General features: G+C 40.0%; 2 protein-coding genes across 2 annotated transcripts in view; one reads left to right on the forward strand and one right to left on the reverse strand.

Annotated features, from left to right (window-relative positions):
• Positions 1-7,891, forward strand: part of capn1 (calpain 1) — a gene marked incomplete in the record, with an annotated part of 25,923 nt that extends 18,032 nt beyond the window's left edge. Inside the window, 14 exon segments of the mRNA XM_035675020.1 lie at positions 517-591; positions 1,095-1,255; positions 1,839-1,999; positions 2,755-2,766; positions 2,943-3,154; positions 3,388-3,427; positions 3,530-3,595; positions 3,690-3,747; positions 3,859-3,923; positions 4,374-4,442; positions 4,674-4,752; positions 4,902-5,018; positions 5,339-5,397; positions 5,607-7,891. Of these exon segments, the coding sequence (XP_035530913.1) occupies positions 517-591; positions 1,095-1,255; positions 1,839-1,999; positions 2,755-2,766; positions 2,943-3,154; positions 3,388-3,427; positions 3,530-3,595; positions 3,690-3,747; positions 3,859-3,923; positions 4,374-4,442; positions 4,674-4,752; positions 4,902-5,018; positions 5,339-5,397; positions 5,607-5,633 (1,201 nt within the window).
• A 157-nt stretch (positions 7,892-8,048) lies between these two features.
• pnp5a (purine nucleoside phosphorylase 5a) lies at positions 8,049-11,203 on the reverse strand. Its single transcript, XM_035675021.1, has 6 exons — positions 10,930-11,203; positions 9,929-10,098; positions 9,722-9,825; positions 9,368-9,543; positions 9,011-9,201; positions 8,049-8,779 (listed from the first exon to the last, which is right to left on the reverse strand). The coding sequence occupies exons 1-6, from the start codon at positions 10,950-10,952 to the stop codon at positions 8,562-8,564; spliced, it is 882 nt and encodes a 293-aa protein (XP_035530914.1). The 5' UTR covers positions 10,953-11,203; the 3' UTR covers positions 8,049-8,561.
• Positions 11,204-12,486: the final 1,283 nt, after the last annotated feature.

The following is a 12,486-nucleotide window of genomic DNA, read 5'->3' on the forward strand; positions in this document are numbered from 1 at the left end:
TCATCCACTGTACAGCACTTTGGTCAGTTTATACTGTGTTTAAATGTGCTTTATAAATTAAATTTACTTACTTACTTACTTACTTACTTACAGTACACACGTGAGGGCTGGCACTATCTGCTGATGGTTTCAAGTAAGATCAAGGAAAATCTAAAAAAGCATCTGCTTGGATCGTGGTCAGATGATCACATTAAAGATAATCTTCAAGGTTTTAGATATTTTTGTCCAAATTTTAGTCAGGGGGGGCAAGAGCGGCATGGCTCAATGGATGGCAATGTCAGTCAGTTGGTTTCAGACAGAAATATTTTAATAAATATTCAATGGATTGCCAACAAACTGCATGAGTTCAGTCTTCAGTCATCACCTGACTCTTCCTCTAGCACCACCATCAGGTCATAATTTACACTACAGTACCTGCCAAACTGATGACAATGACTTATGACATTTGGACTCCTCAGGTCCAGTAGGTAACTCTTTTGTTTTTATTTTTGTATCTTTTCTTTATCAAATCCTCAGCTCCAGAGAATGGGACAATGTGGATGGCTCCGTCAGAAGTCGGCTACAAAACCGCAGCGAGGATGGTGAATTCTGGTGAGTCTTCTTGTTCATGTGGACTCACATCACTTACTTGTGTGGTATTTTTGCCTTTTGGCAGCTGATAGAAAATCACCTGATGTGACATTGCTGATTGGAGTATGGCCAGAAATGTGGTTAAACCCCCAAAGACCTTTCTGCCCCAGTGATTTCAATTAGCTTTTGTTGATAAGTGTTTAACCCATTATAGGAATAAATGTGTATTATTTCAGATGCCAAAGACACATTATCAAACTGGATGTGATATGATTGGATACCTCAAAGGCAACACTCTACTAACACCAGGACATGTTAGACTCTGTGCTCTTTTACCTCTTTTTCCCTTTGTAACGTCTGTTTGACATATTGATGTTCTCAGCAGCAAACAGTATATGTTTGAAATGTCAGCACACTTTGTCATCTGTACTGGGACAAGGTTCAACTCTTATATAAAATAAAAATAACTTAGAACCATTGTGTCTCTGCATTGTCTCAACAGTGTATCTATTTCTGTCTCACAGGATGTCGTTCAGTGACTTCTTGCGTGAGTTCAGCCGTCTGGAGCTTTGCAACCTGACGGCTGATGCTCTGCAGAACACCCAGATGAAGAAATGGAGCTCCTCGCTCTATCAGGGAGAGTGGAGGAGAGGCAGCACTGCTGGAGGCTGCAGGAACTTCCCAGGTATGAAGTGTTGAAAGGGAGGAAAGAGGGAAAACTGGAAGGTAGCAGATGAATGGGTGGAGGTATAAATTATTAATTTTTCTTTAAAATGTCTAATGCATCCCAGAGTTTCTGTCACCATGCACTGACCAAACCAGTTTTAGGATCCCATGCTGGTGTTAAATTCTGTTGCAGAGACACTGAATAAGACCCTTTTACTTTTGGACATTGTTTGGGAATAAAACACATTAAAAAACATGGAAGCAGGGAGGATTTGGGTGAATTTAGTAAAGGAATGTGAACCAGTGACTCCCATTTAAACAATAAATAGCAAAACAATGGCCTTTTTTAAAATAAATTTTGGAAATGCCCCATCATGACTGAGGACATGCATGGAAGTCTGTTTTCTCGATCTACTATGACCTAGACAAATTGTGTTATTTATTTTCTATACTACTGACACTGAATTTAAAAATTGATTTCAATTGGCATCTTTCAGTTTTTGTTGGTAAGATACAGTTGCCTATCTAAAAAGTCTTTATGAGCCTGATTACTGCTAATTGCTAAAAAACAACTATCTGACCTTTCCAACTTTTCTTCCCAGCAACCTTTTGGCTCAACCCTCAGTTCAAGCTTGTGCTTCAGCACCCAGACACTCCCGGCCAATCAGATTGCAGCTTCCTGGTCGGGCTCATGCAGAAAGACCGCAGGAAGAAACGGCGGGAGGGCCAAGACATGGAGACCATTGGATTCGCCCTCTATGAGGTTAGCTGCAGTCCAGAAAACGCTGCTTAGAGCCGTTCCTACTGCAAGGACTTAATGCACTGTAACCTGTGGGTTCTTTTAAGAACCTTGTCTGTTTTTACTAGCATTTCCAATACTGTATGTACCATTAACTTGGCTACAGACAGACAACAATGAAAAAAACGTCAGGCTGATATTATTGATTTTCCTACATGTTTATGTTAGGTACAGATACAGGTTTGTTACGCCGTCGCAGCATCCAGTGTGTCAAATTACTTTTTTGTTCCGCACACATTTCCATGTGTTTTTTTTCTAGAGTCTAAAGAGTAATTTCTGTGGGATTTAATGCCTTTATTAATGAGTCGAAAGTAGAGAGGTTACAGTAAATGCAGGGAGAGGATGGGAACCAGAATGTTGGGAGCATGTTGTGGTTAATGGTTGGTGCATTCAACCTCCTTTTTAAATTTTTCCCATCACTGTTCGGTTGTGTGTTGTAATACCCATGTCGCCCAGACATGGGGAACTAAATTAGCAGAAAAGAGGAAACAAAAGAGGTACCAGTTACAATATTTATAAGTTACATTATGTTTAGTTAGATTCCAGCAGTGAAAAAGAGCTAATCTTATCTCACTCCGATTGACTGTTTATTATATTTTATAATTGAGTTTCAGGATTCACAGATTCTTCTTTATTTCTTCTTTCCTGTCTCTCTGTGTGTTCCTGATCACATCCATCGTAGTAATGATCTCATCTCTCACTCTCTCTGTCCTTTACAGGTTCCACAAGAGGTATGCATATTACTTCTTTCCCCTTCTCTCCCTTGTGACTTAAAAAACCTAATAGCTGTCAAATGCTCTCCAGACATTGTGGAATGCAAACATAATGAGCTTTAATCTGATTAAAACATTAAAGTTAGAGGTTTAAGAGTTTCGAAAAGATCAGAAGTAACAGTCTCCCCTCTCAGTTCAAGGGCAGGACAGGGGTCCACCTGAAGCGAGAGTTTTTCCTCACCCACGCCTCCAGCGCTCGCTCAGAGCTCTTCATCAACCTGAGGGAGGTCAGCTCGCGGTTGCAGCTGCCGGCCGGAGAATACATCATCGTCCCCTCCACCTTCGAGCCGCACAAAGAGGCCGACTTTGTCCTCAGGGTTTTCTCTGAGAAGCCCGCTGAGTCTGAGTGAGTGGCTTTACTACGTTAACTTAAGAATTAAGAATTATATGAAGTTTGAGGGCGAAAATGATGCCATTTTTGCCCTTTTTTATATATTCTTTACACCTAGAGAAAAGATTTTTTTCATGTATTCTGTCTCCTGAAAAAAAATCTTGGTATTTTTTGTTCAAGTTTAGAATAAGCAATTAAGTAACTTTTTAAGTTTAGTCTAAGTTAAGTCTTTCTTCTGTCCATGTCAGGGAGCTTGATGATGACGTTATAGCAGATCTTCCAGCAGAGGTGAGAGGATGAAACACAACAGCTGAAGTGCAACACCTGACTACTAATGATATGTAGAAAGAAACCAAACGCGTACCGAAAACGTTACTGTTTGTGTTTCAGACTCGGCTGGATGAGAGCCAGATTGACGCAGGCTTCAAGAGTCTCTTCAGGCAGCTGGCAGGGCCGGTGAGCACACTTGGCACTTGGTGGAATAGAGAAATGTTTCATTGTAAACACAGTCATAGTCAAATTATTTGACCTTCTCCGTTTGTGCCTACAGGACATGGAGATCAGCATCACAGAGCTGCAAACCATATTGAACAGGATCATCAGCAAACGTTAGTAATCACGCTCAACTGTGCTGTGGAATTACAAGCTTGTGTTTCGCTTACGGCATTGTGGAATTAAAGCGGTATTTGTATGAATGTTTTCTCTTTGTCCTACAACAGATAAAGACCTGAAAACAGATGGCTTCACAAAAGAAGCTTGTCGCAGTATGATAAACCTCATGGACGTATCCTTGAAATGTCATTGAATATAATTTCAGCTTTTTTTTCTTTTATCTTAAACATACTCTTAAACGTCTTAATGTAAAACTGATGCCTCTAAACGACCTATATAAATAGACGAAGGTTGGCTATTTCTATGTAGTTATTCTTAATGCCTGCCACCGGGTCAGATTCGGTCGGATTCCCCTTGAAATCAATGCAGCGAGTCAGTACAAACACTTTTGTCCACAGGGGCCGCCAGAATGAACACAAGGATACCGAGGCGTCACTTTCCTTACGATTTAACAGACTTTAATCAGACTCACCCACGCAGCAGTACTTGCCAGCACCTGTCAACAGACTTTGATGTGTAAAATCACTGTAGTTCCCTATTTAAGGTGGCTGTGATTTTATTACGTCTATTTTGTTGTCGTACCAAATGAAAGTCACTGTTGTTCCTTAACTTCTCGACTCAGACGGATGGCAGTGGAAAGCTGGGCCTGACAGAGTTCCATGTACTCTGGGAAAAGATTAAACGATACCTGGTGAGATAAAACTCTGAAGGGTCAGATGGTGAAATGTGGCTAAATATTTATTCTGCTTCATGGTACTTGCGTCAGCCTGTTGTGTATTTTGACATCTGGCCAGTGGACTGTTTTTTTCCATTTTCTTGTTTGCTGTTTAAATACCTGTTTCTTTCCATTCTTCATTTTCTGTCTCTCTTATTTCTCTCTGTTATTTCCTTCTTTGTCCATCTCTTTGTGTCACCATGCCAGACTATATTCAGGGAGTTCGACTTGGACAAATCGGGCACCATGAGCTCCTACGAGTTGAGGATGGCCCTGGATTCTGCAGGTACTATTCCTTCTTATGCCAACACAAAAAGGGAGAGAGTGTTCTCTGCTGGGTTACTGGTTAAAAGGTTATTCTGACACTGTTGATTACTGTTTTGTAAGACTTTTTGTTCCTCCTGTGATCTGATTTTCCTGTCTGCTCTCCTTCAGGTTTCAAGCTGACCAACCACCTGTTCCAGCTAATCATCCTGCGCTACACGGAGGCCGACATGACTGTCGACTTTGACAACTTTGTCACCTGTCTGATCAGACTGGAGACCATGTACAGTAAGTCCCATTACTGCACCCATTCAGTGTCTTTAAAGGAACAGTTTCCCTACTTATCATCCAATTTGTTTGTCCAATCAAAATGTTTTGTTAAAATAAAAGATAAAAAGGCCAACGTGAAACTCGCTTTCACCTCACTTTATCACAAAAATGTTTAGACCCAGATGAAACAGTACCATTTGTAATTGTAAATAGAATAACATACAGTACATGTCCGCAGGTTGGGGTGGTGTGTTCTTGCATCACAAAACACAGCATATTAAACCAGAATAGAAGTTACACTTCAAAATAGGTGACTCTTTTTGTTTCTGTCTCTACAGAAACCTTTCAGACCATGGACACAGATAAGGACAAAGTCATATCTCTCAACTTCTTTCAGGTATGACCTAACATTTACATAAACAGAAATGCTACCATATACCCAAACTCTTTCTGTCTTTGCTTTTCATACATATTTCTTAATTTTTTTGTACTAAAAAGTACTTCTTATATTGTGTCGGATATTTACTCACCATTTCTGTGCATAACGTACATGTGATTTAGTCATGATTACCATTCCCTAATTCACATGCTCTTTGTGTTCTACAGTGGATTACGCTGACCATGTTTGCCTAGAGATGAGTGGAGTCCTTTTTAACTGTTGCACTGCATCCTGCTGCAGCTTCAGGCCCAGTATGTTGTTGTTTCAGAAGTGCCTTTTTCTGCTCTGGTTCTTCCTCTCCTCCACGCAGCTCGCTGCTGAGGCCTTGCTGATGCTAAAAGACTGTAAATTCATCTTTACAGTGCCTATATTGAAAACATGTGCCAGTCCTTTATTTGTCACCTGTTTTGCCAACAGAAAGGAACCTCACTTCTTGCAGCCTGGCAGTCAACTCTGTGGTAGCACTGACTGCGAGCAAGGCAGACCGCTTTATAGCTGTGCAAACATTTATTTGAGGCAGAGCTACTCTGGGGGCAGAAATAAACTTATTGGTTAAATTTCAGTGCCAGGAGCCAAAAACGTCTCACATTTTTGTTATGATATGTAGCTTGCTTGGTTGGGGGAAAAAATTCAATCTAGCCATAGCTTATATTTCCCTCCATAAGTTATCTCCTTAGCCTAGCTGTCGTTCATGTTTCATCTTCAAGATTCTAGCTTGTAGCTACCACGTTTTATAAGACCAAACCTGACATATAAGATTATAAATGAATGGATTTAGTAGTCAAATACATTGACGAATTAACTAATACACATTTAAACACATACATTTGATAAAGAAATTGAGGAAAAATATGGAATTTTACATTGGTAACTGTCCTCTTTAGAGTTAGTTTATGTTCCCTTAGCATGATTTGGCTGCCCATCATAGTAACATAATTCTTGACCTTGCCAGCCTGACCTGATTTATTTAACTTGAATACTAAAATCGTTCATTAATTGTACTTTTTCCTAAAAAGTCTGGTTTGGTTTTCCATTTTGGCTGAGGTAGCCAAGCTAAGCTGAGTTCATCTAAGCAAAGGGAAGAACATTAATTCCATGTTTTTGCTGTCCAACATGGACACTGTGGCACTGTTACACAACCAATATGATTATTTCTGTTCCATTAAATCTATGTAGAACCAAACATTTTCCCCTTTTAACCTATTTAAGAAATTTTAAGTCAGTTAGTGGTTTACTTTTTAAGGGTGTTTTTATATTGGGAATTGGCTATCGACTCTTTATCGTAAAATGTATACAAGCACTATACTGTAAGGGATGAGTCTGCATGACTACATTCGTCTGCAAAGGGGAAATAATACTTTTGGACAGATTTTTAATTCAATTGAATTGATATGGGGAAATACAATCTGTGTCTATTTTACTAAGAGTTACTGTACTTGAGGACAGCCTGACAATCTGCAAAACACTCCTCAAAGAGCATATTTTAAGAAATTTTTTTTTGAAGTGGAGCCTTCTGTCAGTTATCAAAGTCTCAGTGCCAGATGTGGTCGATGTGGAGAGCTGTTGAGTGTGCCAGCTTATTCTTTAGCTTCTACTCTTTACTACATTCATATGTGCTGAATGTGCATCATGTGTATCTCTACTCAGCCTTTGTAGGGACGCTGCCGGCCTGGCACTTTCCATTTACATCTTGTGCCAAAATTGCTTTCACTTTTCAAGGGTCCACTCATGAAGCTTCACTGGGCCCTGCAGTGCAGAGACAATAGTGTGCTGTATCATGTAGAATGTGTTGAGTTATATTTCCCTAAACTTATTCTGTTTAGCTTTAAGACGTACCTGCTTATCATTATGCATGGCACATATGAAAAAATACTTTTATATAAATGTCTGAACTGGATGTCATGAGGGATTTGTCCGCCTTGTTTAATCTTAATCTGCCACGTCAGTATGTTAAGGTGAAGGTAAACTATTATGCAAGATGTGTGGATATGTTGTATGCATGCAGTGTGAAATGTGGTATATTGTCTGTTTCTGGGGAGCAAGTATTTCATTTGATGAGTATTCCAAAATAATGTCACTTTTGGAAAAAAAAAAGAAAAAGACTTGAAAGCCTTTAATTATGGAGTATCTACAATTCAAGTGTTTTAAATACCCCAAATGTTTCTTCTACCAATTTTTTTTTGTTTTTTTGTAAATGGAAGAATTTAATTTGAAACAATTCATCAAAAAGCAACTGCCAAGCCCATACATTTATATGATACTCCAACAATGCCAGCATTCTTGTCTTCAGTTTTTGCCGCGTAATGCTTATATAACATTACTTAATGTTTACACAAGTAACATTCTGAGTCTCTTTGGACCCATTCATCATGCAGTACAGTGGTTTACTTTGTGGCGTCTCTGTAAAACTTCCATACACACTTTGAAAATAAACATGGGGATGTTTTCATGAGTCTCTGAGTTAATTATTGATTACATTTGCACTGAATCTCTAAATTAAGTCTGAGTTGGATGATGATTTTAATGATTGTGATAAGTAAATCAATTGCAATCTGTAAAAAAGGCTCCCCTTCAGCCCCCCCCCCAAAAGAACAACACAAACAAACTTATTATAGTAATAAATAGTACCTTTAGTAACAACGTTCATATTAAAAAAAGCACAATAAAATACTTTAAATCCACTAATGTACATATTTCAACAACATCATAATATTAAGATCTTTACAGCAGATTTTTGCTCATTAAGTTAAATTGCAGACATTTATACAAGCCGATGCCATGTATTTTACGTTAGAACAAATACGCCTCCTTTAAAATGATACAAAAAACAACAACTGAGACGCGACTTTTGTTTGGAGTCGCTCCATAGAGGAATGTAAGATGTCAGATAAGGCACAGTGACATGAAAACAAAGCTATTTCTGTTTATCTAAGTGAGATTCTTCAGAGGACTATAATGCTATAATCTTTTGACCTAAGACTAAAGACAGCCCAACTGCTCACCCAAATAATAAACTAAGCATCATTTTAATTTTCTTTGGCAAGATAGCATTGAATGCGATCCATAACCACTTATAGTCACACTAAAAGACTAAAATCTAGCTTCTGACTGCATGGCGTTTCTTAGGCATAGTTGTTGTTGTGCTCGATCTTGGTCACCATGGTGGAAACCAGCCGCTCTAGCTGCTCCGCTCGCTGCTTGCCCGTTTGAAGGACCTCCTCGTGATTGGCCTTCTCTTCGCTGTCGTAGTCCGTCACCACCTGGTTGGTGATCAACGAGAGGGCAAAGACCTTCATACCGCAGTGACGCGCGATGATCACCTCGTGGACTGTGCTCATGCCTAGCGAGGAAAGGGAGAGAATCAATATATGCAAGATATAAAGGTTTTACTACTTCACTACCCTGATTTCTGTAGGTGAGTGTCCATATCTGACACAAGAATTAAAAATGGCCAAAATAACACACACATAACAATAACGCACATTTTCCATATATCATTGCTGCCCACCTAATTAACATATATATAAAATATTCTGTATTGATGGCTAATAAGTCCATAAAAACTACTCACCGACAGCATCAGCGCCCAGTTTGTGCAGCATACGGCACTCAGCAATGGTCTCGAATGAGGGTCCGCCCAGCACGCAGTAGACACCCTCTTTCAGGAAGTCCCCGAAGCCGAGCTCCTGTCCCACGTCCATGGCCAGCTGCTGCAGCTCTCTGTCATAAGCGTCGGACATGCAGGGGAAACGCACACCGAACCTGCGAGAGGGAAGAAGTAGAGAGACAGGTGGAAGGTTTAGTGAGGGTAAAGACCTGAAGAGGACCAAGGCTAATAATGCAGAATGTCTACTAACAGGTTTGACAGGCCTAGGCAGGAAACTTTAAATGTACAGCATGTTTTAATACACACACTCCATACACATACCTCTCATCGTTGGGTCCAGACAGTGGATTGTTGCCAGCGAAGCCGGGCATATTGAGGTGATCTTTGATGATCATGATGTCTCCGACTTTGAAGTCCTGATTGAGGCCTCCGGCCGCGTTTGTCAGCATCACCGTCTCCACACCGAGCAGCTTGAAGATACGTATGGGCAGTGTAATCTGAAAAGACACACATACAGTAGATAAATATAGATGTTACATAACCATTCAGTGGTTTAGTTGGCTTAAAGGATCTTTCAGCAGTGTGACAGGATGTGGAACATTTTTAAAGGCCACAATTGCTTCTTGATGCAGTCAGTTCAAGAGTTCAAATGCACACACACACACACACACACACCTTCTGGATTGGGTAGCCCTCGTACAAGTGGAAGCGCCCTTGCATGCAAACACATGGCCTCCCCCTTAAGGTGCCGAACACCAGCCGACCAGCGTGCCCGTGCACTGCAGGGCAAAAAAACAAAACACAAACCAGTCAGTAAATAGCAACAGAAAATGGGAACCAGTCATCTGAGAGTTTTTTTTTTTAAATTAAAGTTAAACTCACCGGTGCTCTGTGGAAAGTTGGGGATGTCCTTGTAGTTGAAGGCTACCTGATCCTTTAACATGTCAGCAAGGCCTCCGAGCCCCGAGCCGCACACAATGCCCACAGTGGGTCGGACGTCTGTCTGGGCCATCAGCCAATCGGCAGTGGCCTTGCAGTCCTCGTAGCTGTACCTGGATGACATGAAAAGAGAGTCAGAGGTTAGGATGACCACGGTTTGAAAATCAAGCAGGAATCAATGCAAAGGTGAGGGAATTATCTCAAAAAGATCAGCAGTAATGTGAATTTCACGTTTTTGCCTCTTCTGTGCCAAGACTTCATTTGCTGTAAAACTCTCATAATGTCAGCTTTTCCCAGAGTCCTCATTCACCTCTCTTTGCCTCTCCTAATTCATTAAGCACCATGTGATCATTATTATCAGATTACAGGGGAAGATGCCTAATCTGAGAACTGCTACTAATAGGGTTATGACTTTTGAAGAGACCCACACACACATTCCTGCTGAGTCACAGCAGTATTACGCCTCTCATGCACTTTAATGGTGACACGCTCACACTTGTCTGCGGGGTTGAAATATTACACTCCCACATCCCATGTGATTTGTTCTTTTCATTTGACAAACTGCTCCATTCACCCCCACTCAGGCATGCATCTATAGATATAGATATACTTATAAAACTGAAAAAAATAAGAATTGTAGTTCTCACAGAAAAGTCTTGACAAGGAATATTGATATTAATAATGGTATAATCAGCAAAGATGTGCATGAGTTTATATAAACTGTCAAAGACACTGAGGACTCCTTCAGGAATAAATTAGTGTTTTTTTTTTATGTAACCTCAGCTGCACAGCGCATGTGCCCTTTTTTTCTGGCTCCCAGCCAAACATTCCGGGTATATTTTTTACCCACACTCCTGGCCGGCCCATGAAGGGGCCATGTGTTCAGCAGCATGGGGAGAGGAAAGATGAAAGTACAGTCTGTACAAAAAGAAAAGTCTACTCACCCTTTGTTTGCCTCTGGAAACATTGTGGAAGATTAAGTAAGTGTCTGATGAGGTAAGAAAAATGCGCAACTGCACAGATTGTTTTAGCGCAGAAAAATCAAGTTCCAAAGAGGAAAAAAGTTGAATAACAGCTGTTGAAAATTTAAAAATATTATACACAAGCCGGTGGGAAAAGAGTTTTAGTTTTGAAATGTCTTCTCTCGAGTTCTTGTAGTTTGGCGTCCTGTTAAAGTCTTCAGTTCTTCTCACTTGTGTCTGAGGATAAGGGCGCAGTCGCCGGCTTTATTATAGGCTCAGAGACCCCCCCACCCCCTTTCTCTGCCCAGAATGACGCATGTGGGTGCTGCAGCCTCATTGGCTGGGCGAACACACCTTCAAAATAGCATCCAATTTTGAAGAGGAACTATATTTTATCCCCCTCCCTGTTCCCAGCAGCGGTTGCTGATGTTCACATCCTGAAACACTTGATGTCCACATGTGAGCAGGAAGTGACAGTTGTTTCAACATCCATCCAGCAATGATCAATCGGAGTATATTGATCAACATGCCAGTTATTATCCCAGATGCAAAACAAGATATGTTGTTTGTTTCCAGCGTGATTCAGCTGGTTGTGAAACATTGTTATGAACATCACGTGTCTGGCCTGTCCACCACACACACTGTCATTACACACGTCAACACATGCTGACTTTTAAACAAATTATATCTTAATGCCAGAAACTAATAACCCGATTACTGCACTTGAGTACAATTGTATTGTAGTTAATTGAGTATTTTTATTTTATGCAACTTTATACCTCCGCTCCTTTACATTTGACAGGAAAAAGGTGTTAAAGTTGTTTTTCTCTTACAAAACATACTGTAATTAACTTGATGCATTGATATGACATGCAATGTTATAGATTAAATAATTAATTGTTATATGTTAAACAACCCCAAATGCATGAATAATAATAATGATAATAATTATTATAATCAATTAATGTAGTATACTAGCTGATAACAAGTACAGGCCTATTTACTTTAGTAATATATTGAATGTAGGTCTTTAAAGCTCTCTTCCAGGACTATGTCTATTTGATGTATTTTCTTAAAAGAAAAAGTATAATTTCCACATTAAAATCCTTAAAAAGGCACCCACTCCTTCTACCTCATTAAAAATACCAAAACTGTACATGTGAAAGTTTTGGGTTTGACCAATAGGCACAACTGTGTATCACATCAGTGAAAGGGAATGTTACAACAGTGAGTAAGGAAGGCGTGCAGTGAGTACAGAAGTGGTAGTAGTATGGATCCTTGAGGAATTCCATATGCAACTTCTGCAGCTGATAAAATAATCAATTGAAGAAAATTATTCCTATTTCAACAGGAGGGGGAACCAATCCAGGGTCGTTCCAGGACACACCGTCCTACTGCTTTAATCTATCAATTGAGAATGACCTGATCAATAGAGGCAAAGGGTGCTTTAGGGTCAAGAAGGACCAATACAGAGTACTGATCAGCAGTTTAGAGGTGCAGTTTCAAAAAACCCGACTAGAACTTTATAAAAAGTCATTG

Source organism: Morone saxatilis, unplaced genomic scaffold (genome assembly GCF_004916995.1).
Source record: "Morone saxatilis isolate NCDOM2014 unplaced genomic scaffold, NCSU_SB_2.0 Contig4, whole genome shotgun sequence".
NCBI classification, from domain to species: domain Eukaryota; kingdom Metazoa; phylum Chordata; class Actinopteri; family Moronidae; genus Morone; species Morone saxatilis.